At 37.0% G+C, this 24,399-nt stretch overlaps 8 protein-coding genes across 9 annotated transcripts; 5 read left to right on the forward strand and 3 right to left on the reverse strand.

Moving 5' to 3' along the window:
- The first annotated feature begins 61 nt into the window (after positions 1–61).
- LOC127260576 (uncharacterized) lies at positions 62–997 on the forward strand. The gene is made up of 3 exons (XM_051288349.1): positions 62–475; positions 612–812; positions 920–997. Exons 1-2 carry the CDS (start codon positions 134–136, stop codon positions 627–629), a joined length of 360 nt encoding a protein of 119 aa, XP_051144306.1. The 5' UTR covers positions 62–133; the 3' UTR covers positions 630–812; positions 920–997.
- Positions 998–7,007: 6,010 nt separating this feature from the next.
- Positions 7,008–7,940, forward strand: LOC127261194 (zinc finger protein 5-like). Its single transcript, XM_051289431.1, has one exon. The coding sequence runs from the start codon at positions 7,092–7,094 to the stop codon at positions 7,788–7,790; it is 699 nt and encodes a 232-aa protein (XP_051145388.1). The 5' UTR covers positions 7,008–7,091; the 3' UTR covers positions 7,791–7,940.
- Positions 7,941–8,755: 815 nt separating this feature from the next.
- LOC127260840 (uncharacterized protein At4g28440-like) lies at positions 8,756–10,473 on the forward strand. Its single transcript, XM_051288806.1, has 3 exons — positions 8,756–8,900; positions 9,537–9,758; positions 10,147–10,473. Exons 2-3 carry the CDS (start codon positions 9,569–9,571, stop codon positions 10,332–10,334), a joined length of 378 nt encoding a protein of 125 aa, XP_051144763.1. The 5' UTR covers positions 8,756–8,900; positions 9,537–9,568; the 3' UTR covers positions 10,335–10,473.
- On the reverse strand, positions 10,403–11,475 carry LOC127260841 (arabinogalactan protein 24-like). The gene is made up of 2 exons (XM_051288807.1): positions 10,690–11,475; positions 10,403–10,516 (listed from the first exon to the last, which is right to left on the reverse strand). Exons 1-2 carry the CDS (start codon positions 10,896–10,898, stop codon positions 10,471–10,473), a joined length of 255 nt encoding a protein of 84 aa, XP_051144764.1. The 5' UTR covers positions 10,899–11,475; the 3' UTR covers positions 10,403–10,470.
- A 114-nt stretch (positions 11,476–11,589) lies between these two features.
- Positions 11,590–14,617, forward strand: LOC127260839 (protein PLASTID REDOX INSENSITIVE 2, chloroplastic-like). The gene is made up of 4 exons (XM_051288805.1): positions 11,590–11,892; positions 11,995–12,093; positions 12,953–13,464; positions 13,967–14,617. The coding sequence occupies exons 1-3, from the start codon at positions 11,680–11,682 to the stop codon at positions 13,145–13,147; spliced, it is 507 nt and encodes a 168-aa protein (XP_051144762.1). The 5' UTR covers positions 11,590–11,679; the 3' UTR covers positions 13,148–13,464; positions 13,967–14,617.
- LOC127260838 (uncharacterized) lies at positions 13,150–14,598 on the reverse strand. Its single transcript, XM_051288804.1, has 3 exons — positions 14,328–14,598; positions 14,018–14,166; positions 13,150–13,505 (listed from the first exon to the last, which is right to left on the reverse strand). The coding sequence occupies exons 1-3, from the start codon at positions 14,596–14,598 to the stop codon at positions 13,386–13,388; spliced, it is 540 nt and encodes a 179-aa protein (XP_051144761.1). The 3' UTR covers positions 13,150–13,385.
- A 4,798-nt stretch (positions 14,618–19,415) lies between the features above and the next one.
- On the reverse strand, positions 19,416–22,002 carry LOC127261289 (uncharacterized). Of its 2 annotated transcripts, none has more exons than XR_007840877.1 (5): positions 21,811–22,002; positions 21,504–21,668; positions 21,273–21,353; positions 19,783–19,965; positions 19,416–19,699 (listed from the first exon to the last, which is right to left on the reverse strand). XR_007840877.1 is itself a non-coding variant. In XM_051289571.1 (5 exons), the coding sequence occupies exons 1-5, from the start codon at positions 21,936–21,938 to the stop codon at positions 19,652–19,654; spliced, it is 546 nt and encodes a 181-aa protein (XP_051145528.1). In that variant the 5' UTR covers positions 21,939–21,999; the 3' UTR covers positions 19,416–19,651. The 2 variants fall into 2 exon arrangements, 1 of the variants encoding a protein (XP_051145528.1); XM_051289571.1 differs by having other exon boundaries at positions 19,783–19,906; positions 21,811–21,999.
- Positions 22,003–22,758: 756 nt separating this feature from the next.
- On the forward strand, positions 22,759–23,390 carry LOC127260489 (uncharacterized). Its single transcript, XM_051288219.1, has 2 exons — positions 22,759–22,942; positions 23,065–23,390. The coding sequence occupies exons 1-2, from the start codon at positions 22,759–22,761 to the stop codon at positions 23,388–23,390; spliced, it is 510 nt and encodes a 169-aa protein (XP_051144176.1).
- The last annotated feature ends 1,009 nt before the right edge of the window (positions 23,391–24,399 follow it).

The following is a 24,399-nucleotide window of genomic DNA, read 5'->3' on the forward strand; positions in this document are numbered from 1 at the left end:
TTGATGAGCATGTATGTTTAATTTTGCAGCATTTAATCCTATGAATTTCTCTGACATTAAATGTGATATTCCTGAATTGACTGGTGATAATTATAAGATCTGGAAGGAGAGGATTCTCCTTCATTTAGGCTGGATGGACATTGATTATGCTATACGGAAAGACGAGCCGCCGGTTATTACTGAAACCAGCGAGCCAGATGATGTGGATCTTTATGAGCGATGGGAGAGATCTAATCGTCTTTCCATGATGCTCATAAAGACTAAGATCTCTGCTGGTATCCGTGCGTCTGTCGATCAGCATGATAATGTTAGAGAGCTTTTGAGGGCTATCGATGAACAATTCGTCAAGTCTGATAAGGCTCTTGCCAGCACATTGATCATTCAGTTCTCCACCATGAGGTTCACGGGTGCGAGGGGTGTGCGCGAGCACATAATGCGCATGCGGGACATTGCGGCGCAGCTGAAAAGCTTAGAGGTGACCATGTCTGAGACCTTTCTTGTCCATTACATATTGTGCACTTTACCTCATCAGTACGGTCCATTTAAGATATCCTACAACACACATAAAGATAAATGGTCCATTAATGAATTGATGACCATGTGTGTTCAAGAGGAGGAGAGACTACTGATGGAGGAAGGTGAGAAAGTAAACCTAACGGTCCATGGCAAAAAGAGAAAGCATGACACAAAGGGGAAGGGACCTGTGCCAGCTGAGCGGGTTATAAAGAAGGAGTCTACGTGTTTTTTCTGTAAAAAGAAAGGACACATGAAGAAGGACTGCATTAAGTTCAAAACCTGGCTCGAAAAGAAAGGTATCCCTTCTGCATTTGTCTGTTATGAATCCAATATGGTTAATATTAATTATAACACATGGTGGATTGATTCTGGTTCTACAATCCATGTTTCCAATACCTTGCAGGGTATGGAAAGCCTAAGGAAACCAATGGGAAGTGAACAGTTCATCTATTCCGGTAGTCGGATGCGTTCGCCTGTGGAAACCATTGGGACGTGCAGTTTAGTGCTGAGTAGTGGTTTTGTTTTGAAGTTGGAAAAGACTTTTTATGTTCCTAGTTTTTCCAAAAATTTAATTTCTGTATCGAGACTATCATGCTTGGGTTTTTCGTTTCACTTTATGGATTCTAGTTTTGTTTTGGATTTTGAATCTAGAACCGTTGGTTGTGGTGAAATTAATGATGGTCTTTATTCGATCAAATTGAAAAACGACACTACTTTTGATTCACTGCATGTCACAGCTGGTTTAAAGCGATGTGTTATGAATGAGAACTCATATATGTTGTGGCATCGTCGATTGGGACATATCTCAATTGACAGAATTAAGAGATTAGTGAATGAAGGGATACTTGGTACCCTGGATTACACTGATTTTGAGACTTGTGTTAGTTGCATTAAAGGCAAGCAAACTAACAAGTCCATAAAGGGTGCACAAAGGAGTTCGAATCTTTTGGAAATTATTCATACAGACATTTGTTGTCCAGACATGAATGCAAGTAATCCGAGATACTTCATCACCTTTATTGACGATTGTTCACGGTATATGTATCTTTACTTACTTCATTCTAAGGATGAAGCTTTAGAAGCCTTTAAAGTTTTCAAGGCTGAAGTAGAGAAACAATGTGGAAAACAGATCAAAATCGTCAGATCTGATAGAGGTGGTGAGTACTATGGCAGATACACAGAAAATGGACAAGCTGCCGGTCCATTTGCTAGATTTCTTCAAGAGAATGGGATTGTTGCCCAATACACTATGCCTGGTTCTCCGGACCAAAATGGTGTTTCAGAACGAAGAAATCGAACATTAATGGACATGGTGAGGAGTATGAGGAGTAATGTGAAACTTCCTCACTTCTTGTGGACAGAAGCGCTAAAGACGGCTGCGTATGTATTGAATCGGGTACCAACCAAGGCTGTCTCAAAGACACCTTTTGAATTATTCAAGGGTTGGAAGCCGAGTTTGCGACATATACGTGTTTGGGGATGCCCGTCTGAGGTGAGAATTTATAATCCACAAGAAAAGAAGCTAGATCCGAGGACTATTAGTGGGTATTTCATTGGATATGCCGAAAAGTCTAAAGGATATAGATTCTATTGTCCGTCTCATAGCACTAGAATTGTGGAATCGAGAAATGCGAAATTTCTCGAGAATGACTTGGTTAGTGGGAGTGATCATATTCCAGATACTCATTCTGAAACAGATCACTATAAAGATCAACCTACTAAGCTGAGTGATAGATTGATTGTCTTTCACGCTCCTCAAGTTCAAACGCGTGTTAGACGATTAAGTAATGAAGTTCCACAAACTGATGAAAATGATCACGTAGATCAAGTTGTTAATGAAGAACATCAAGAAAATGTTGAACAACATGCTGTTGAATCAGTTGGTCAGCAAGTTCTTCGTGATAATGATGAAACAACATTAAGAAGATCTACACGAGTCAGAAAGTCAGCTATTTCTAGTGACTTCATGGTGTATCTTCAAGAATCAGATTACGATATAAAAGCCGCAAATGATCCTGAAACGTTTTCACAAGCCATGAATTCTAAAGAATCCGATTTATGGCATAGTGCTATGAAAGACGAGATGGACTCTATGGCATCAAACAAGGTATGGGATCTTGTCGAGTTGCCTGATGGTGTAAAAGCCATTGGATGCAAATGGGTCTTCAAAACCAAAATAGACTCTGATGGCAACATCGAACGACATAAAGCAAGACTTGTTGCTAAGGGATTCACTCAAAGGGAAGGAATCGATTACACCGAGACATTTTCTCCGGTATCTAAGAAAGATTCCCTCCGTGTGATCATGGCATTAGTAGCTCAGTTTGATTTTGAGTTACATCAGATGGATGTGAAAACAGCATTCCTGAATGGTGACCTAGAGGAAAAGGTTTATATGAAACAACCTGAAGGATTTACCTCTAGTGGTGGAGAAAATTTAGTTTGTAAGCTTAATAAATCCATATATGGATTGAAGCAAGCCTCCCGTCAGTGGTATTTGAAATTTCATGATGTTATCTCTTCATTCGGCTTTGAAGAAAACGTCATGGATCACTGTATATACCAGAAGGTTAGTGGGAGTCATATTTGCTTCCTTGTGTTGTACGTGGATGACATTTTGCTTGCAACTAATGATAAATGGATGTTACATGAGGTAAAACAATTTCTCTCAAGGAACTTTGATATGAAAGATATGGGAGAGGCATCTTATGTCATTGGCATTAAGATCCATAGAGATAGAAATCGAGGCATTTTGGGTTTGTCTCAAGAAGCCTATATCAAGAAAGTTCTAGAAAGATTTAATATGAAAGATTGTTCACCAAGTGTAGCTCCCATTGTGAAGGGTGACAGGCTCGATTTGAGTCAATGTCCGAAAAATGACTTTGAAAGGGAACACATGAGCAATATCCCTTATGCTTCAGCAGTAGGAAGTCTTATGTATGCTCAAGTTTGCACCAGGCCTGACATAGCATATGCTGTTGGAGTATTAGGGAGATATCAGAGTAATCCAGGTGTTGACCACTGGAAAGCTGCAAAGAAAGTGATGAGGTACCTTCAAGGTACGAAGGATTTTATGCTCACATATAGACAAACTGATGTGCTGGAAGTGATTGGCTACTCCGATTCGGACTACGCTGGCTGCATTGACACTCGGAAATCCACATCGGGTTATGTGTTCATGTTGGCTGGTGGGGCCATCTCTTGGAGAAGTGCGAAGCAGTCTATCACTGCTACTTCCACTATGGAGGCTGAGTTTGTTTCATGTTTCGAGGCTAGCTCGCATGGTGTATGGTTGAAGAGTTTCATATCCGAGCTTAGAGTCGTTGACTCTATTTCCAAACCGATTAAGTTGTACTGTGACAACTCTGCTGCGGTATTTATGGCTAAAAACAATAAGAGTGGGAGTCGAAGTAAACACATCGACATCAAATATTTAGCCTTAAGAGAACGTGTCAAGGAAAATAAAGTGGTCATTGAACACGTTAGTACAGAGTTGATGCTTGCTGATCCCCTAACTAAGGGCATGCCACTAAAGAGTTTCAGGGATCACGTAGCAAGTATGGGACTTGATTCTACAATGTAGTTCATTTGCACACATTGTTATTTGAGACTCTTATTCAGTTTGATGTTTTCTCGCTTTATTGTGCACATATTTGTTTATTATTGAGAAAACTCGCTTATGTTTAACCCGGAATAAATATAAGATTTATTCATTAAGTTGTGAATTTAGTTTGAGATGCTTGACATATCGTGATACATGGAAGGTAACATTCGTTTATAGAAGACCTACCGCCATGATTCGTATGTAAGGTTTTTCGTTATGTTGTGATAGTTTGAGTGGGCCAAGTGGGAGAATGTTAGTTTAATTAATTAATTAATCATATTTGAATTTTGATTATTTTTGAATTATCTTATATAATTAAACTAACCTAAAATTGTGGCCCACTTTTCTCCCATTAAGTCTATCACATTCAAAATATACGTGAGAAGTGGCAGAAAAATCGTGATGGACGGTTTTTCTTTTGATTATAAATACTCTCACATACGGGTTACTAAACCTACTCTCAGAAAATTAGAATACACCATCGCTATTTGAGAGCCAGGGTTTGGCAACATCATCCTAGGGTTCCACGATCTGGCACTATCTTCGGAGGTTTCCAAAGTTTGGCAACATCCTCCCAAGGGTTCCAAAGTCTGACAACACCGTCTTCCCACGGCTCCAATTCACGTTTTGCTTGGAGAAGAGAATATCGAGAATAAATCTAATTTTTAGCAATGGCAGGAGGTTTGTTTAAATTTCGCTTCCGCTAACATATTTGATTATATGTTTATTTTCTTACATGACGATGACCCTCAGTTTTAATCACTTATCCATCAAGTTAGAAATTGAGAAAATCAATCAACCAAATTAATGGATGCAATTTATTTATTTAATCTGATAAAGTTATATAGGGTAGGTAGCCTGTGCATGGCTGAATTTAAATACAAAAATTAACAACTGTAGAACTTGAAAGATAAACCATATATCTATGTGACAATCTATCTATCTATCTATATATATATATATATATATAGTTATTAGCTGAATAATGAAATAGAAAGGCCATCTAATAATTTCAAGATTTACAAAAGAAACCAGAAAGAAAGAAATATCATGCCTAGCTAGCTAAATGAATCTGAGAATCTCCCATACCCACCCACCCACCCACTCACCATAATATAATTGATAATTTACCCACAATAATTCAATTACCACACATTCCACAGTGAAAAAATTGAATGATTGATTATAATATGACATATATACTTTATTGGACTCTTCCTCCAAACCAACACAAATTAAAGCAATTGGGAACACACTGGAAGCACACAATACAATTAAAGGGGTGGGAATTGATATATGAGAATTGTAGGATTTCTTTTTGGTGGATGATTGTCCACCAATACATATACATATATATATATATATTCTCTGTGAGAGTGTATGTATATATAGTATGTGGTAAATCAATGTGATCAAAGGTTTGACTTAAAATTTTATATGTTACACTAAAATAATATGTGCACATATATATAAAGAAATAATTAATGGGATAAAACTTCAACAAGTGTCCAACTAAAGTTGATTTAATTTTGTAGTAATTAATTAGTGATGACTGGATTGGATTCATGGGAAACATATAAATATACTTTGGGGGAAAAAGGATAGGCTTTGCCTGCTCTAAGAAGATATGCCCAGATATGGTTGGGGACACCTGCTGGATTCTGATTCATTAATTTATACTCCACATATATTTGCTTATGTCATCGCCCACTTCTTGATATTCCTTTGTTTAGCAACTAATCACCTGCGCTGTATTTAATAATTTGGTAATCCAATGTCAAGATTAAATAATATTTTATGATGATATTATTAATTAATTGATTGATTATTGATGTGTGGGAGCATAGCAGGCAAGTACATGGAAGGAACCATGCATGATTTAAGTGCTGCACAATTACATGATTGAATTAGACAATTAGTAGACCTACTGTAGGAACTGATGGGACTTTATGCCACCACAAAAATAAAAATGATAAATTGAGATTATTATTAAATATATATGCATAATGCATCCTACACTAATAAGCATAAAAGATTGTATTGAATATTAATTTAATGTATGATTTGATATTTGATCTTTAAAATAAAATTAAACAATATCATACAAATTAAAGATTTACAACAATCTAATATTATATATATATATATATATATGCAGACATCTTTTCCATCTAATATTACGTTTGTAATTAATTAAGCAGGGAATTTGAAAATTTAGAAATTAAAAAATAATGCAACTATATATTACACCGTACCGATTAATATTTTTTAAATAGTTGATCGTAATTGTAAATAATAAAATAATAAGTTGTGAGGGGTTTGGTCATTTGTGAAGTGCAAAGTTGATTATATTCATTACAATGCAAGATCGCCCCCCTTTCAGGTGATTACGTCCCCATCTTTTCTTTGACTTTTACTCCATTGCCATATAAATATTATTATCCTAACTTCAGATATTAATATTTAAATTTCCATTTGGTAAGAATCGAATATTAGTACTACTCCAATGTCTCTAATTTCAAATCAATATCTTCCTTTATAATGTAAAGTGACCAAAGACCATGAATTCTTACTTAAGAATTCCCACTGGAGGAAAAAAAGTTCAATTAAGCTGTATCCCATCAACTTAATTAGTAATATTAATTAATAAATAGAATTAGAATTAGAATTGCATGAGAAACTTCCCTAATATAATCCCTAATCTGACTCATCTTTAATCATCCATTTCCACACTGTTGGTGATATATAAAAAATATATATATATATATATATTCGTATATAGTACACACAACACTGTTCTTGTCTTTTGTACATGGCAAATCCAAAGACAGTTTCCATTCACGGTTGCTATATATAAGGACGAGATGAGTTACATAATTCTATCCATCACTACTCCACCTCTATATATACATATATATTCTTTATTTATTTATTTTTCTATAAAAATTATTCAATTAATTTTGTTTTCAAGATGATTGAAACAAACAACACAGCAAAATCAAGCTCTGATCAAAAGAGGCTCAAGCTATTCGGCATCGAGCTAAATCCTTCCGACGGCGATGATCGGATCATCAGTAACAACTCGTCGTCGTCGGCTTCCTCCACGGCGACGGAGAAAAGCTCAACCAGCGGGGACCAGACCAAGAAGCTCGAGTGCCAGTACTGTTCGAAGGTGTTTGGAAACTCGCAGGCATTGGGAGGTCACCAGAATGCTCACAAGAAAGAAAGGATGAAGAAGAAGAGGCTGCAGCTTCAAGCCAGGAAATCCAGCTTCAACCATTACATTCGTCCATTAATTCACAGAAACAGCTGGAGCAATTCTTTCCATAATTACAGTCCTGAGTTTAATCATCAGTCATGGTATTATTCTCCGCCGGAATTTCTTCTCAACGAGGAGGCAGAGGCAGAGACGGAGGCGGATATCGATTTCGGAAGCTATGGCCGGATTCTCGACATCAACGGTCCGGATGGCTCGAGATGGCGTGGGGAATTACCGGATCGTGCCACGTGTCAGCAGGACACCGGGAGGTTTAGCCTGACGTGTTTGGATGGTCCGAGAGAGGTGTTAACTCCCATCAGCTATGAGGCCTCGTCGTCTTCGCGCAATCCAAACAAGTCTGCCGATAGAGATAGCTTAAATCTCCAATTAGGGTTAGGGTTACAGCTTTAACTTATATTCCTTGATTTGAAATTTGTTAAATATCTCAAATGTATGATGATGATACACTTACTCATAAAATAAAATTAATTAAATTAATATGTATGTGTACGTGTTACTCATTCTACATACAATTCCCAATTTGTTCCAGGAGTGTCACTCATGTTCGTGTAATAATTGGGGGATTTGATTCACCTATGAATATAGTGAATGTAAAATGAAGAATGCATACGACTTATTGAAATTAGAAATTTTGAAGTCATTTTATAGTTCCAAAAAAATTTCGGATTTTAAAATGCTTTCGATGAAATTCATACTTAAGTTTTTACATATGATGGTAAAATTTGGATCGAATTTTCCAATGGGAGTCTATCATAGTCAAATTAATCTACCTATATGCAGATCATCATCCCGAAACAATTAATTACTACTCCCTTTGTCCCGATATCGTGTCTGCTACACTGTAGACACGGTATTTTAGGAGGGGTGTAATCAGTAAATAATTAAAAATGTATTAGTGAAAATAATTATCCGATAATATAAATAATTATAAATTAAGATTAAGATAACTGATTAGTTTAATTAAAATTAAAAAAAAATTAAAAAAAATTTAAAATGAGATTAAAAGTGTGTAATCATTTAAAAAAAAAAAAGTGACATGATATGTGAGACGGATAGAAACGGCAACGTGGACATGGTATCTGAGACGGAGGGAGTATTAATTAGTGAATGCATTGCAATTGACAAATATGTATTATTCCATGCTTTTTTATTTCTTTTTATAAGTTTCTATCAGTTTATTTTATTTTTGTTTTAGACTGAACTAAGAATATAATTTTTATAATAAAATTCCAATGATGTGGTTATTGTAATAAAAACGTTTAAAATTTCTTAACATATAATTCTAATTCCGAATATAGAAATGGAGGCCCAATTGAAGAATGGTTACTCTTGCACATGGGTTAGATAAGCGTGGGCCCAAATATGTGTCATTTAAAGAAAACTGGTAATATATAATAATGAAATTACACCAACACCCTTGAAATTAATTATTGCCATCCCCAATTTTAAAACCCTAATCGCACACAACAGCCCAACTGTATATTCCCTGCACGGAATCAGGTCGGTGCCTCTGATTTCTTCAATTTAGCTTATAGGATGTTTTTCATCAATTTGTTAGTTCAAATAGATTTATTTATGTTTTGATCTCTGTGGATGAAATCACTTGCTCTGCGCTGTTCTTTTTTTTTTTTTTTTTAAAATTCTTAATGCTTCTCTCATTGGATTGAAATAAGCGAGAAAGATTGGATTTTGGAATCACTTCCGTGGATTCCGTGTTGCTATTTATGTTCAAATCATTTTATTCTTGAACAATTTTGGGTTTTGTTGGTGATAGTATGCTTAGTGGTTATTGAATTATTGGTTACGCGTATTATGGCGGTGTGCGAACAATCTGAATTGTTGGTTTTGGAGATGGGAAAGTACTGATTGAAGTAGATTTGACGGACGATGAATGTTTTTTTTGTTAAATGTGCAGAATCAAGTTTCGAGTGAATTAAATCTTCGATGAATTTAAGCGAATTTGTTGAGGCCTTGAGGGTAGCATAGAATGCCTAGTTATATTTGTTTATGTTGTTTTTAATTCTGAGATGTATTTCTGTGTCTAGATCATCTGGGTGAATTTGTATTCAAGCTCAATCTTGTATAGTACAATCCATTCTATATTTTACTTGATGCCTGCTATATTTGAATGTCAAGGTACACTCCTCGAATATAAAGGCAAGTAGCAAATGGCTGACCAGAAGCAGCAACCCACCAAGGTCAACCAGCTACGCCCTTCAGATACTGGGCTCAATTTAACTGTAAAAGTTGTAGATGCAAAGAGTGTGGTGCAGAGAGGCCGGACTCAAGGGAGATTTGCTGAATGTTTAGTCGGAGATGAGACGGGAATGATCATTTTTTCAGCAAGAAATGACCAAGGTTGGCTAATTTCTGATCATTTTGATCTATATTTAACTAGTATATGGTCGCAAGCATTTCAATTTTCAGTTATTGGTTGCAATGTATATTGTACGATTGCTAAGGAGAATTATCTTCAATGTTACTGATATTCTGTCATGGATTGTGGCACCTTCTGATTTTCTGTTTTTGGTGGTAATGATGACTAATTGCTGGATTTATGCACCTTGGCTGTTAAAAGATTTTATACATTTTGGGCTAACTGTTGCATAGTGTAACTTGTGTCAAAAGGATGCCTGGTTTCTTGACATATTTATCTATTGATTCTCCCGGCAAGAATCAAATCAAGAGTCTTAATCTGTTAAGTAATATTTCATTTCTCTTATATCTATTGATTGGTTTGTGTTAGTTGACCTGGCGAAAGAGGGAAACACACTTCAACTCACAAATGCAAAAGTTGACATGTTCAAGGGGTCGATGAGGCTCGCTGTTGATCGATCTGGCCATGTTGAAGTTGTTGATCCTGCAACCTTCTCTGTGGATGAAAGCAGCAACCTATCCTTGATCGAATTTGAACGCATCCACTGTGTTGTCTGAACAGTTGACTATCAAGGATTTTTAGCAATTTATGTTGTGGTGACTCTTCATCAACTTTCATTATCTTTTTACTTAAACGAGCTTGTACGAAATTTGCAATCTCTGGGCAGTATATAAGTCTTGTTACGTTCAGGATTTACATTTGCCTTTTGTCTTCTAATTGAATCGAATGCACATGAATGCTGAATCATTAAGAACAATGTTTAGAAAATGAAATCATCCAACCAAATTCATAATCACACACACACACACACGTGTGTGTATATGTGTGCATGAAACATCAATACACGAAAATGCATAGAAAGAAAATAAGGATTGAATGTCTTGCCCATATATATATGCATGGTATACTCACATCATTTTTCCAATGATAGCCAAGAAAGCAGCTGCCAGTGTGAATAATCCGGCTGCTGTAGTAGCCAACGGAGAATTCATGGAGGCAGTGGAGGTGGCCTTCGGAGGAGATGGTGCAGGAGCCATGTGGTCGTGGCCCTCGTGTGCCACAACGACAGCGGCAACCAGAAGAACAATGCAACCCAAGTATCCTGTGAATCCAGAGGCCATGCTTCCCTGAATCACTTCAATACAGAATGGTTTACTAAGGATTAAGGAATAACATCATGTGTCTTTATAGGCAGTTTCTGGATGGCTTTGATTGTACGAGCTTGCAAAAATTTCAGTACATAGAATTGTACGAACTAACGCGTTGACGCAATTGTTGTAATAAAATTATACAACAAATAGAAGGCGTAGCAAAGACAAGTCATCTTCACAAAGCATCCCACATACAGTCTGAATTAGATAATTATTTCTAGAATGAAATGTCAACCCCAAATCGCACAATTATATATTTATTTATCTGCGCCGCCAGAACTAGTAAGAGAAGTTGTGCAAGTCGGGCTTGTTTTGAAGAAAATGCGACCCTTACGCAGTCGAGAAGGTAAGGTGATTTGCGGCCTTGTTTTGCATATAGCTAGTAAGATCCTTGCTTATAAGGTCGTTATTAAAATCTAGATATTCATCGCCGGGCCGGGGGTCAACCGGCCAGTAAGTAAAAATGTATACCAGTTTAGTCAGTGACTCTTCACCTTTTTTTCAATGAACAAACCCTCAAAACTCTGAACTCGTATCGGTTTTAGTTAATAGGTTTATGACATTGCTGATGAGTGATGAGCGATGATACTGCCACCTAGGGCTGTCCGCTCAATATCTAAAAATGGGCCTAAAAAGCCCCGCATTGTCCAGTCTGAATTTATATTTTCCAAACTGGACCTGGCCCAATAAGAAGATGATCCATTAAGGAAGCTGCCGCCGACCTGAGACGACGGACAGACGGTGTCGTCAAATGGCGGTTTTGAGTAATCCGGCCATTATCCTCCCTGTACGGGCGTTTCCCGCCAAAAACCCAAGCGCCGATAGCGGTATTTTGCGGAACGTCTCCCATGTTCTGTGCAAGTCTCCGTCCTTTTTCGTGGCGAAACCTTTCTTGAGGTTACCGCAAGCACTCGCTTCTCAGAAGTACGCGTATCCCGACCCTATTCCTGAATTTGCAGTTGCTGTAAGTAGATAAAGCGAGTTGCCTTCTACAACGCTGCGGTTTTTTATTTTTATTTTTATCTTTTGTTAATTTGTGATGTTGCGGTGTGTTGAAAAATTACAGGAGACGCGGAAGTTTAAACGGGAATTGTTGCAGAGACTATCAAAGGAAAAGGACACATTTGGAAATGATCTTCAGACGGTTGTTGATATTTGTGCAGAGGTACTTACGATGGATTTCTTCTTAATTATACGTTTGTGTTCTTTGATTTACAGTGACGTTAGATGTGAATTATGTTCAATCCTTTGATGGATTGATGCTTTCAATCCTTTTCGCAGTCAACGCTGTTGGTTTTCTTTTTGCCTGTTTAGTTTTCACATGAAAGTTGCGGGCTGGTTTTGGTTATAAAACTATTCGAGCACTATCCTTATTGTTTGAGCAATTTACTTTAGCCGGTGTACAGTGTACTAGTCATAGTAATTTGATAGGGTTTCATGCGGGGCTTAGGTTGGTTTAGTCGAAACTCATTAAATTTTTGTCTATTTACCCCTGAAATTTCCATCTTCCTTTCTCTGATTTTTTGCTACATACTCTAGTCTTTTATTTTTTTCATTCCTTTGATTGTTGCATCACTGTTTCATTTACCATTGCATTGATGGTTTAGAGTAACTAGTTTTTCTCCTAAAAAAATATGATATAAAATACAATACTGATGTATTAGATGCTTGATAGTTGTGAACTTGTTAAAGTTTACTTTATTGATGTTCTTGTGAAGATTGCTCTGGTATGGTAAAAAGGCCGCACACTTAGAATGATGCTCAATTGCTCGCCCTTAGAATGACATGAGCTGTTTGTTGCCTTTTTCTTGTAGATTAACTTGATCTAAATTACAGTTAGGTTAACCTTTGTATTCCATGCCTCATGTCATAAGAGTGCGCAAAATATTGGGTAACCTATCTTTAGGCCTCTTATTTGTTCTTAACAGAAAATATTCCACTGGGGACTTTGAGAATTTATTCAACAGAAGGACAATTAAACCTTATTGCTGTGTTTAACTTCTGTTTTGTGCTTCTTTTGTTAGATATTCAGTGATTTCCTACATGAAGAGTATGGAGGACCTGGAACATTGCTGATTGAACCTTTTACAGATATGATGGTGGCACTTAAGGAGAAGAATCTTCCTGGAGCACCATTAGCTGCTCGTGCTTCGTTATTGTGGGCTCAAAATTATGTTGATCAAGACTGGGAAATTTGGAGGGCTAAATCACACAAATGATGTATTTGCAGAGGATATTTATGCGGTATGATGTGTACATTTATATCTCAAGGCAGGTCGGTTAATTGAGAACACAAAGGAGTTGGGGTGAGAAAAATTCACTAGCAAAACTGTACTGGTCAAGAAAGGGATTCGAGTTTTGAAATCTATACTATTGGCTATACAGATGAATTTTTACCGGACAAGTTTGATGTTTAATGGTTATGATTACTCTTATTGCAGGGGCCATCTACTACTGCTAACTACTTCCACTTCCAGACTCTGCAATGCTTTGTAGAGACGGTCTCCATGATTTGGATCTTTGTGCAGCGAGATTTGTATGTCCTGATCTTGGTTGATGTCTTTCCGTTCTAATGGCCTGAAAATGTTAACATGAGAATATTATTTAATGATTTGAAAGGACGATATTGATCTTATGTGTTTTAGACATTCTGCTGGTGAATTAATGCCAGAACGGGGGAAATGTCCATGAAAAGACTGATCACATTTGTACTGAATTCCACTATTGAGCTTACTGTCCAAAACAATTACTATTACCTACAGTTTCTCTCTGCTGATATCAGTGTCTGTTATGCAATATGAAAGCGAGAATCATAATACATCTTATCTTTCTTATTTACTGCCCCGAGTAGTGAAAACAGTATTCCTCATTGGGTATTTCTCATGTTAGTTTTGAGTTATATGATCATGCTCTACTGCTATTGAATTTTTTATGAAATATGAGATTCCAAATGGTCCGATGTTGCTGAACGGCATAGCATAATTATTTCCAGAAAATATTAGAGACTATTTTATGCACTTTTGCCTTCAATTTTGCAGAATCAGATGAACAAAGAGTGCAAATTTAAGAACACTAATGACAGAAATTACCGGATGCTTCTTCTCTAACGTGGACTTTCCTGCTTCAAGCTTCAAGCTGGAGGCATGCTTTTCGGAGCTCATCAGTAAATTTTCGCCTGACTCTGACTGGGTTTTCTTCGATTTAGCATGTTTCTTTGCTCTAAGCACTTTTATCACCTCTGTGAGCAATAACTTAAGTCATCAACATATAGTATCTTTATACCAATTGAATAACACAGCTGTGCAGTGCAGACCTCATAACTTAAAAAACTAAATCACTGCAATATAGCTTCCTGTAAGTAGTTGAAAAACAGAACGAGGAAATATGCAAGGATTGTACCTTGAGTGGTGACAAGCCGATATGCCCGCCCAAGAACTAGAGTATCAGTGGGGCGGAGTAGCTTAACACGGGTGAACCTGATGATCTTTTTGTCATCTGGATTCTCTTGTCCATCACCAGAAACAGGTAATGGAATTATGAGAGAAACATAGTGCCCTGGATTCATTTTCATCACCTCACTGGCAGTGAGAGGCCAGTACATCCTTTCCTGCTTCCCGCATGGATGCTGTATCACTAGGGCCGCAGCGTCAACTGCCTGACAATTCCCCATCTCTTTCCAGTCTAATATATTTTCCTCCAAAAAGAGATATATCTCTTGTACCGTTATTCTGTTAGGAATGCCCGAGTCGGAGAGAAGAAGATGGTGGATGATGGGTTTTAGTAAGGGGGGTTAGATAAGAGATGAAACCACGAACTCAATGGCCCCTCTTAGCTATTGTATATCATCAGCATAGCTGCTTACTCCAGTAACTGCTATTACTAAGTGACACTTTTTATATATGCCATATTGCGATGTTCTTTTGCATTATTGATATGCTCCTGACAACATGAATCATTGATATTTATTAATCGTACCATTTATGCTATCATAAAAAGGTATTATTGCTTCACGTTTTTATTGAATATTTATTTTTGTGTGGACCGGCAGCAGCATCCAAATTAGTTTGTGGTGAAGTGTCATGTGGTTGGCCGTCAAAGGTGCTGGTCTTGCCGGAAGGGATGCGGGGAAGAGAGGCTATATTAGCTACGGTAATGATGTCCAGGACTATTCTTGAATTATTATTATTATTATTTAACTTTTAATGAGCTCAGTATCTTTCTTGGTTACTCTCAACAATTATTTTTCTTCAATCTTGAATGTGAGTATTATAACTAAAAAAAATCCCTAAGAAATCGATCGAAACTTAGCTTTAGCCTTTATGCTCTAAAATGTGATTGAGACCACTTACCTCTTATGATAAATACTTCTGTAGCCATTGAAAATGGTGCAAAAAGGATAGACGCAAATTTTTTTGACAGGTTAGAAGAGCCTTAACAATTCTAGAATTGAGTCACTTTCATAATTATTCGTAACTGGCCAAATAATTTATGGTCCCTATTTTTTGCTTTGCTGGCTTCTCTAACAAGTGTTGGTTTTAGATGAATCCCTACCTTTGAACATCAAAGAGTTCTTAGATAAAGGCAGGACCTCTTCCTTTGTTTGGAAATATCATTTGTCATAAAAATAAAATAAAATAAAATAAAAATATGGATTTTAAATAAAGTGTTTATGCCATCAGTTTTGGAGTAAGTGTGTACTTAGGCCCTTGAATTGGCAGTTAAAATCCGTGCTGTGCAAAACTGCATGCAATATAAAAGCCACATTGTTTGAACGACTACTGTAACACAAAGAAAGGTTATCCTACACTTGCTGCAAGACTAAACCTGTTTTAACCACTAAAGTAGGATCTGTCACAAACCCAATAGAGGGATATATTAACACTTGTATTAGATTTCTGTGAAGATGCCCCAGTAGAATATTAAGAATAATCAAGAAGCTTTACTTTATTAACATGCTCCTTTAAAACTCCTTTTTAGGTGCAGCGTGTGGGAAGTGATGTGGAATAATTATTAAAATAACTAAAGATCCTTATATTATCATTGTCATATATTATGCTCATTTATTCTTAGCTTATAAACTCTTTTTTATCTCTCCAAAAGACAAGAGAAGTTTCAAACATTGCTGCTGCAATAAGTTGATCGTTTTACCACATGGGTTATGCGCATAGATTTCTCTATATTTGTTTATTACAGTCTAGTGTAATGTCTTAAATCATAAGGAAGATCTTTGACTTTCGTAATTCAGATTTTCCTCGAAAACCCTAGCTAGCTTTGTTTGGAGAGATGTTCAATTATGTGCGTCTATATATATAATATGAGGCTGCTCACATGCCTAAACATCTAACAATTAAATGTTTGTGTATGTAAGCCATGTGATATGTTGGGGATCTTACTTCCAAAAGCATTAAATGATGAATAGGACTATTTCCTATTCAAACATGGCCAAACTAAAGTTGGGGACAGCAACCATTTTATTAAATGTAATCCTTGTCAACACCTTATGTCCAGCCAATTACTATTAAATGTTGAGAGCCTCAGTTTTCTACTGTTGGGACAGATTTTTAAATTGTGGGAAAATTCTCAATATCCAATATGGCTTTGAACCATATGTGTGTGGGGGCAACATTTATTTGTTGTGACTTGCTTGTATCTTTGTGGGATTTGAAAAAACATTCTGATTCATGGTTTATACCCCTGAACCTAAAAAATGAAGATTGTTGGGGGTTGAGCTAGTTTAATGTGCAACTACTACCAAAGACTGCTTTCAAAGTAGCTTTCTTTACATTCTTTTTTATGTTTTCCTCTATAGTAGGAAACATGAACATTATTAGTTCATTGTACCTTGAAGAATGTCCAAGGGAATGAAGATTAATGTATCGTGTGTTTGTTAAGATTGTGAGGACATAACATATGAACGAAGAAGTGGACAAGAAGTTTGATGTCACATAGATGTGCAGTAGATAGCCAGTGTAGGATTTCTTTATTTAGGGGTAGCTAATTTTAATGGTGAATTGGGATTATAGGTGCGTTCAATTATATTGTAGAATTCGAAAAGCTTCCTTTGGTAAAGTAATTAATATATATATATATATATATGTTTATAGGTATCTAAAAAGAAATATCTTTAATCATGTGGGCTGGGGCTAGGCTTAATAAAAGAGGAATGGTGCATATTTATTAGAAACATAATAATAAATAAAGAAACAAATAATATTAATCTAAAGGAAATACGTCACTTTTAATGATCAGCTTATGGCAATAGTGTTCTTGAATTCTTCCTTTTGACCAAGAAATGATTTATCTTCTGATTTATATAATTTATATGTGTGACTTAGCAAGCTTTGTAATCAGTGTGCAGTGGTCAACTTCGAGGTGATCAGCTCGAGAAAAAAGATGCTTAAAGATTGTGAGTGCCAAGTTTTCAATTCTGATGATGCTCACTAAATTAATAATTCTATATGGTAAATATAATATTTTATTAAAAGAAACCAAACCAGCTATTGGTAAAGTGGTCGAACTTATCATCAACAGTATAAGAATTTTACTTTTTGTTACTATTGAAATTGCAGGGTTTGGACTTGGGTTCATGATCAATCCGTACAATTCATTTCTGAGCATCTGCAAGGACGTGCAGGGGTTGGAGTGAGTATGGGACAATTGGACAACCCTTTTCAACACGTTACTCCCTTTCACCACTCACGACACTGAATTATCCACCTCTTTGACACCCACATACAATTACACTTTTCCTACAATTTGCACGGAGAAAAAAAAAAGCATGGATATGATCAAAGAGGATTCACTTTTTGTTCACTTTACCCTCTATGATGGTGATTTTGCAATCCCATGCAAACGTTAATAGAAATTATTGGTTAGGCGGGAGCATATGTATGGAACAAACCAATGGCGAGGCAACAAATGGTTCGAGTTGTGTTTTCCTGCCTCCCAAAATATGAGGATAACTTAGTGGGAACTTGCAATGCTGCCTCAAGATTTGCAGACAGTAAAGTGCGATAACTGGGATCAAAGTTTACTTGCATCAACAAGAACTGGTGTGCCCAATTCCCTCGTGTCATTTTCCTGCAAGTGGCTGTTGGCCAAAGCCAGGTAATTTTACCTTTTCCAATCAGCTCATCCTCCACTATGGGTGTATGATTTTGACCTCCTGTCTTGGGGAAAATTGTCTGTTTGCTGTAACGACAAAACAGAACTGATGCATATGTCTGCACGCAATCGAATTACACGTCTGTGAATGTGAATGGGTTTAATTATATTACATGCTCCTCCGCAGGTGCAAGTCCGCGATAAAATTAGAGGCTTACTTGACCCCATTTGCATGTACCCATTGGTGGACAAGAGGCCCAATGTAATGTGTTGGGGCTAGTCACTAAGTTAAAAGTTATTGAAAGGCCCAAGCATGGTAAGAAGCATGAGACTGATGGGCCCGATACCGAGGCGAGCCCATGAGGTAAATGCGAGTAAAAAAACACGGGCCAATTGGGCCTATAAGACTGATAATTAAGGTCAATACATAAAAAAAAAAAAAAACGGTTGGGGCCGGCCCTGAATATTACCATCCAAATGGGCTGAACCTGTAATAGGCCCATTACATCGGACTAACTGAAAACTCAACCCCTATTCGGTTAACAATTTGGGTCGACCAGCACAAGGCCCATTAATTTCAACAAGCCCATAAAAGTGAACGTGATTCAGGCCCATCTCATTGGGCTGAAAATAATTAAAGACTGTTTAGAACCACATTTGGATTGGAACGTCAAAAGGCCCATTACATCCGGACTAACTGAAAAGTCAAGCCCCATTCGGTTAACAATTTAGGCCGACCCACACAATGCCCATTAATTTAAGCAGATATACATAAGTGAACGTAATTGAGGCCCATCTCATTGGGCTGACAATAATTTAAGGTCCATCAGCATTATACTAACCCAATCGATACTAAAGGCCTACGCACTCGTTGACAACCTAGAACTAAAGCCTAAAGGCCATCCATACTCGGCCAGCTGAGATACAAAACCATCCAACTTAGGTAGGCACAAATGTTAAGGCCCATCTTGATTTCACAAGTTAGTATGGAAGGCCATTCAAGTTGGATGGCCCATAACTCATAACGTATCCCGTACAGGTCGGTCAAGTACGAATGGGCCATTTGTCCAACTCAAACTAGGCCTATCAAACTTGACACTGCCCAGAACTTAAGGCCCATTTGTTTCACAGTCTGGGTAGGACTAGAAACGAGGTCTATTATGTTTGAGCCTATTAAGCTCTCAAATAGTTTCGGCGGGCCCACAATCCAAGAGTTCTAATTCGGCACTTGGGCACCTCGGGCCCAACATCATGAATAGCTGCTCGACCCATATCAAGCATCCGAGAATTTCCACCTGCAGGACTATTTATATACAAATTCTAATTACCGAACTAAAAAGAGTCGGTACTAAAAAAAAAAAGTTTACCTAGTAAAAAAATTCGGACGGCAGCATGAGCAATAATTTATTACTTGACACGCCTAACTAGTTCAAACTCAAAGTCAATACTAAATACCCAAAATACAAGTGAAAACTTGCCAACAATTTAATTGCATGGAACATATGCTGTTCCACTGAGGCTGGTTTTCTCCAAATTTTAAAGCCAGTTTAGAACTCTTCTCACCACTATCAGGGTTCTAAGAAGAGTAGATTTTCCTGTAAGAAGAAAAGTGCGAGGCATTACTGACCAACATTCCGGGATTGCAGCCTCTTCCTCTCCAATTCGAGCTAAACAGAAACACATGGGGTAAATATAAAATAAAATAAAAAGAGGGAAAAGCTGCAGCATGCTCAATATATCAGTATCTTACCACTTTACGCACACGTTCATTCGCAGCAGAAGTTCCACCCACAACTGACTCAGGGAGGTACGGGCTGCTAACATGAACCTCATTCATCACGACAATGGTAGATTTGTCCCAGCGAACTGGATGCCTGGGTATGTTACCAATAGCATCAATACATCATACAGTGCCTCGGCATTATAGACAGAACTGTCATAAAGGGGCCAAAAATGTGAAGGGAATGGATACGGGAAAACATTGAGTTTGGGATTGAATGTCTCATTTGATTTATTCAAATAAAGGAGCCAAATTGATAAATATGCTGAATCGTTTTAAGATGTAAAGCTGTCAAAAACCAGAATGCAGAATGCTAGAAAATCATTTAAGATGATATATATATATATATATATTCGTATAGAGAGGTACACACTAGAGACAATCAGTTTGTCAACTATAATTGTCCTGGCATAAGTGGAAAAATAACTATGGCATCCAATAACTTTTCTCATCAACCCCAGACAGTCTATTAGTATAATTCATACCATCCTTAAAAAACAGACAGAGATAAGCAGAAAAAACGAGGAGGTTCATCAAATTTGAGCATTCAGTGATCCACCTTCAAATATGTAGCCATGAGATAATTTGAATAACAATCTAATTAACTAAAGAAGGTAGCTTTAATCAATTAACCATTCTCATTATGCCACTTCGATGCCAATTCAGACTCCCGTGACACATATTGCAATAGATAGTGTTTATACATATTAAGGCACAAGCAAATTTACCTGATAGAAGCAACCCTACATTCACAGATTAAAGGGGAATTAAATGACTCAAACTTCTGCCAAGAAGTCCAAGAAAAATTAAATGAAGCTTCCATTCTACCAGAACAGTAAATCATCATTATGACCAAATACTTAAAAGTAACAAGTCAAGCATTGCATATTGCTTTCTAGGTAGAACTCACATAGATATGGAACCTAGAAAGTATATATATTTGGTGTGGGAGTAAAAATATGCATTCACAGCACTAAATATAGTCCATTCCAATTTAAAAATATGAAAAGATGTAATACAATCATATTCTGTTTTTTTTCTGAAGAAGACATATTTTGAAAGGAAACAAAGCGGACTAGAGTAAGGGCAATGGAGTCTAACATGCTGCAAAGACATGGTGGTATATTATTCAATTAATAAACACCCATATTTGATGTAGGACTGAATAACAACCACTTTACTTTCATGAATTTGGATAAATATCTATATTTAAAGCTCTATTTGATTCTAGTTTATTACAGCAATTGTTCATAGAATTGGTCATAAATCATAATTTCTGTTAGTAGGACATGAAAATGCAATCACATAAAGCAGGGCAATATGAAACAATATAAAAGGAGATAATAAATCAAACAAATTATATTTCATCAAACAAGTAAAAGTAAAGTATACCACACCACAAAAGCAATACTCCAAAACTTAAACCATCATGAACTGAGAAAACATTAAAGATACATTACGTTTTAGCCAAAGCATCAAAAATGCTCTGCGCCTCCGGAGTAACACCCACACCAATCCTCTCAGCCTCAGCCTCCGCCTGTCTGTGAATACCATCCACCCGTAAAAAACAATTCAAAAAATCATCAAACGAATTCCTAACCCCCAAAATTGCATAAACATAAACAGTTCGAAGGAATGATCATATATATAATGAAAATTTACAAATTGAATGTTCTGAATTGCGGCAATACCTAATAGCAGAATCTTCTCTGGATTGAAGAGTGTTGAGATCCAGGAAACACTTTTTGATGTCAAGGGGATCTTCACCTTGACCCAAATAGTTGAACTCTTTGATGCAGTTAGCCTTGAGTAGTCTTATATTCCTCTTCGACCCTGCCCCTGATATCACTCCATCTTGTAATTTCCAAAACCAAGTTAAGGAATTAAAAACAGAACATTCAATCCTACAAACACAGAATAATCGCAAGTCCTTGTACGTTCACGCATTCGTACGACTCGCAACAAACCAAATTAAACCGCAACCAAAATTCAAGGATATGAAGGATGAGAAGGTTGGACGGGCGGTCGAAGGCGATGACTTGGGCTTGGAATTCCTCCCCGAGGGTGGTTTTGATCGAAAGTAAGCATCCAATTGCAAAACCTTCCCCCTGACCCTGCGCGTCCATCTTCGCCGGAACGATTTGAACTCGAAACCCCCTTTTTTGCCCAAATTTTCTCAATCTCAAAAAATTAAAAATAAATAACAATAAAAAAGTAAATGCCGTTCCACACCTCTGAAACGCGCTTTTAGGCACTCTTCATAAAGTCGCTTTGTACATTCAGTATATGTACAAGAATTAAAAAATAGAAAATATTATTCCAATTTTTATCTCAAGTCTCTAGTACCGAGTTATTAGAGTATATATCTTAAAGAAGGACTTTAAAAAAAGAAAACAAACAGAAAAATAGATTGTAAAATTTTGTAGCATATTACAAAGTAATTTTAATCAAATTAAATACTAGTATTTAATAAAACTATATTGACGGTACATATATAACTAGTTAATGAAATAATGAATGAATAGATAGATTAAATGCTCGACATCTGTAGCCCAATCTCAATGTATTTATTATTATTAGTTGAAAGGTAGCTTAGCTAATGGCTAAGGATGAAATATAAAATGTGCATGCATCGCCACGATAAAATATAATACTACTAGTACTGGAGTAATATTATAGTCAAAAGAAGGAATAAATGAACTTAATTGGCATGGTAACCTAGCTAGCTGTATATGCTTTACTGCATATTGATTGAGTCTGTCTACTCTATCTATGTATGTATGTATGCATGCATGCATGCAGCTACGTTCTGGCTTTTCCAGCCATTACTCTCTCTCTCTCTCTCTCTCTCTCTCTCTACTCTATATGATATCATTAACTAGTTTATATTTATCTCGATCGATCTTACGCACCCAGAGAATAAATAATACTATATAGAGGTAAATGATGAGGAGGACGTACAAGTTTGAACTGGAAATAGAGATGAAATCGAGTGCAGATAGGGTATGGTGCAGCGTGAAGGATTTCGCGAGAGTGTATCCCAAGGCCGTGTCTATCTACGAAGGCGTTCAGGTTCTTCAAGGCGATGGAACTTCTGCTGGAACCATCTACTTGTCTACCTTCAAACCAGGCACTTCCATACATCCATTAACATACCTGCACCTGCACCTGCACCTGCACCACCCAATTCATTCATTTCTTCCATCGATTATCATTATCATTATCATTATTATATGTATGTATGTAATGCAGAACTGAAGTCGGTAATCTCAGCTACAAAGGAGAGAATTGATTTTGTGGATGAAGGGAGGAGAACGTTGTACTATAGTTTTATGGAAGGGGAAATCATGAGCAGGTACAACACTTTCAAGGCCACAGTCTCTGTCATCTGCCCATCATCCTCCTCCTCCTCCTCGGCTGCAGCAGCAGATGCAGATGCAGATGGAGATATTGGAGCTGTAGTGAAATATTTAGCTGAAATCCAAAAGGCAAATGGAGTCCCGGATCCAGATTTCTTGAAGGATTATATGCGCATGGTTTTCCAGGGTTTGGATGCTTATCTTCTCAAAAACCCATAATTATATATATATATGTGTGTGTGTGTCATGTGTGTAATGCTATAATAATAAGTATTACTATTATTATTATATATGTGATGTATGTGGTGGTACACTTGACTTGCTTGCTGCTGCTGCAACAAGTCAAGTAATTAATAAATTAGGCAGGCGGAGAAGTTGTCTCGTGCGTACTCCTCGTCCTTCGTTTTCTTCTCCGACGGCGGCGAGGGAGGGCCGAGCTTCCTTCTCTTCTTTCTTCTTCGTCTTCTCTGGTGGCGGCAGCCCTCCTCTTCTCCGGCGGGGGCGGGGGCGGCGGGCGACGGAGCTTCCGCTTCCTCCTTCATTTCATTCTCCGGCGGCGGAGGAATGTACATAGTATAATTATATATTTATTTTTTTAAAAAAAATATAAGAATATTTGAAGTAATTCGAAAATTCTGAAGTAAATTAAAATATAAATATATTTAAAATTTAATATATTACTGCGTGTAGGCTTAATAGTATCGAAAATTGCTTCGGAAGTTCGTTCGGAGACTATTAAACCAACCGATGCTTCGAAAATTCTGAAGCTTTACAAAATAGCTTTGGAAATTTCGAAGCAATAAAAATGGCAACGAATTTTTCTCTTTGGATGTAATTCCGAAACAAAATTCGAAGCCAAAATTAATTTGCCTCAAAATCTTTTTAAATTTCGATGCAAATTTTCTGAACGTATTTAAAGAATTTCTGGTAGTGTATGGTTACTTATTACTTATTGGAAGCACCTGGCTAGCTAGCTAGCGTGTTGTATCGATCCAAGACTACATAGTTACCGAGCTGAGCTGTGCTGTGCTGTTAATATGACAGACCTGCAGGCAACTAGGCAAGTGAGTACTGGTCCACTAGTCAGTTCTTCATCCAGGATTCCTGATCCTAGCTAGCTAGCTAGGGTTGTGTAATATATATACACCAATATTTAATTTGTTTTAATCTTCTTTTCTTCTCTAAAAGGCACCTTTAAACCAAAATACAGATAAGTCGACCCATAAAA

The sequence above is a fragment of the Andrographis paniculata genome, unplaced genomic scaffold, assembly GCF_009805555.1.
Source record: "Andrographis paniculata isolate CXL003 unplaced genomic scaffold, ASM980555v1 Contig62END, whole genome shotgun sequence".
NCBI classification, from domain to species: domain Eukaryota; kingdom Viridiplantae; phylum Streptophyta; class Magnoliopsida; order Lamiales; family Acanthaceae; genus Andrographis; species Andrographis paniculata.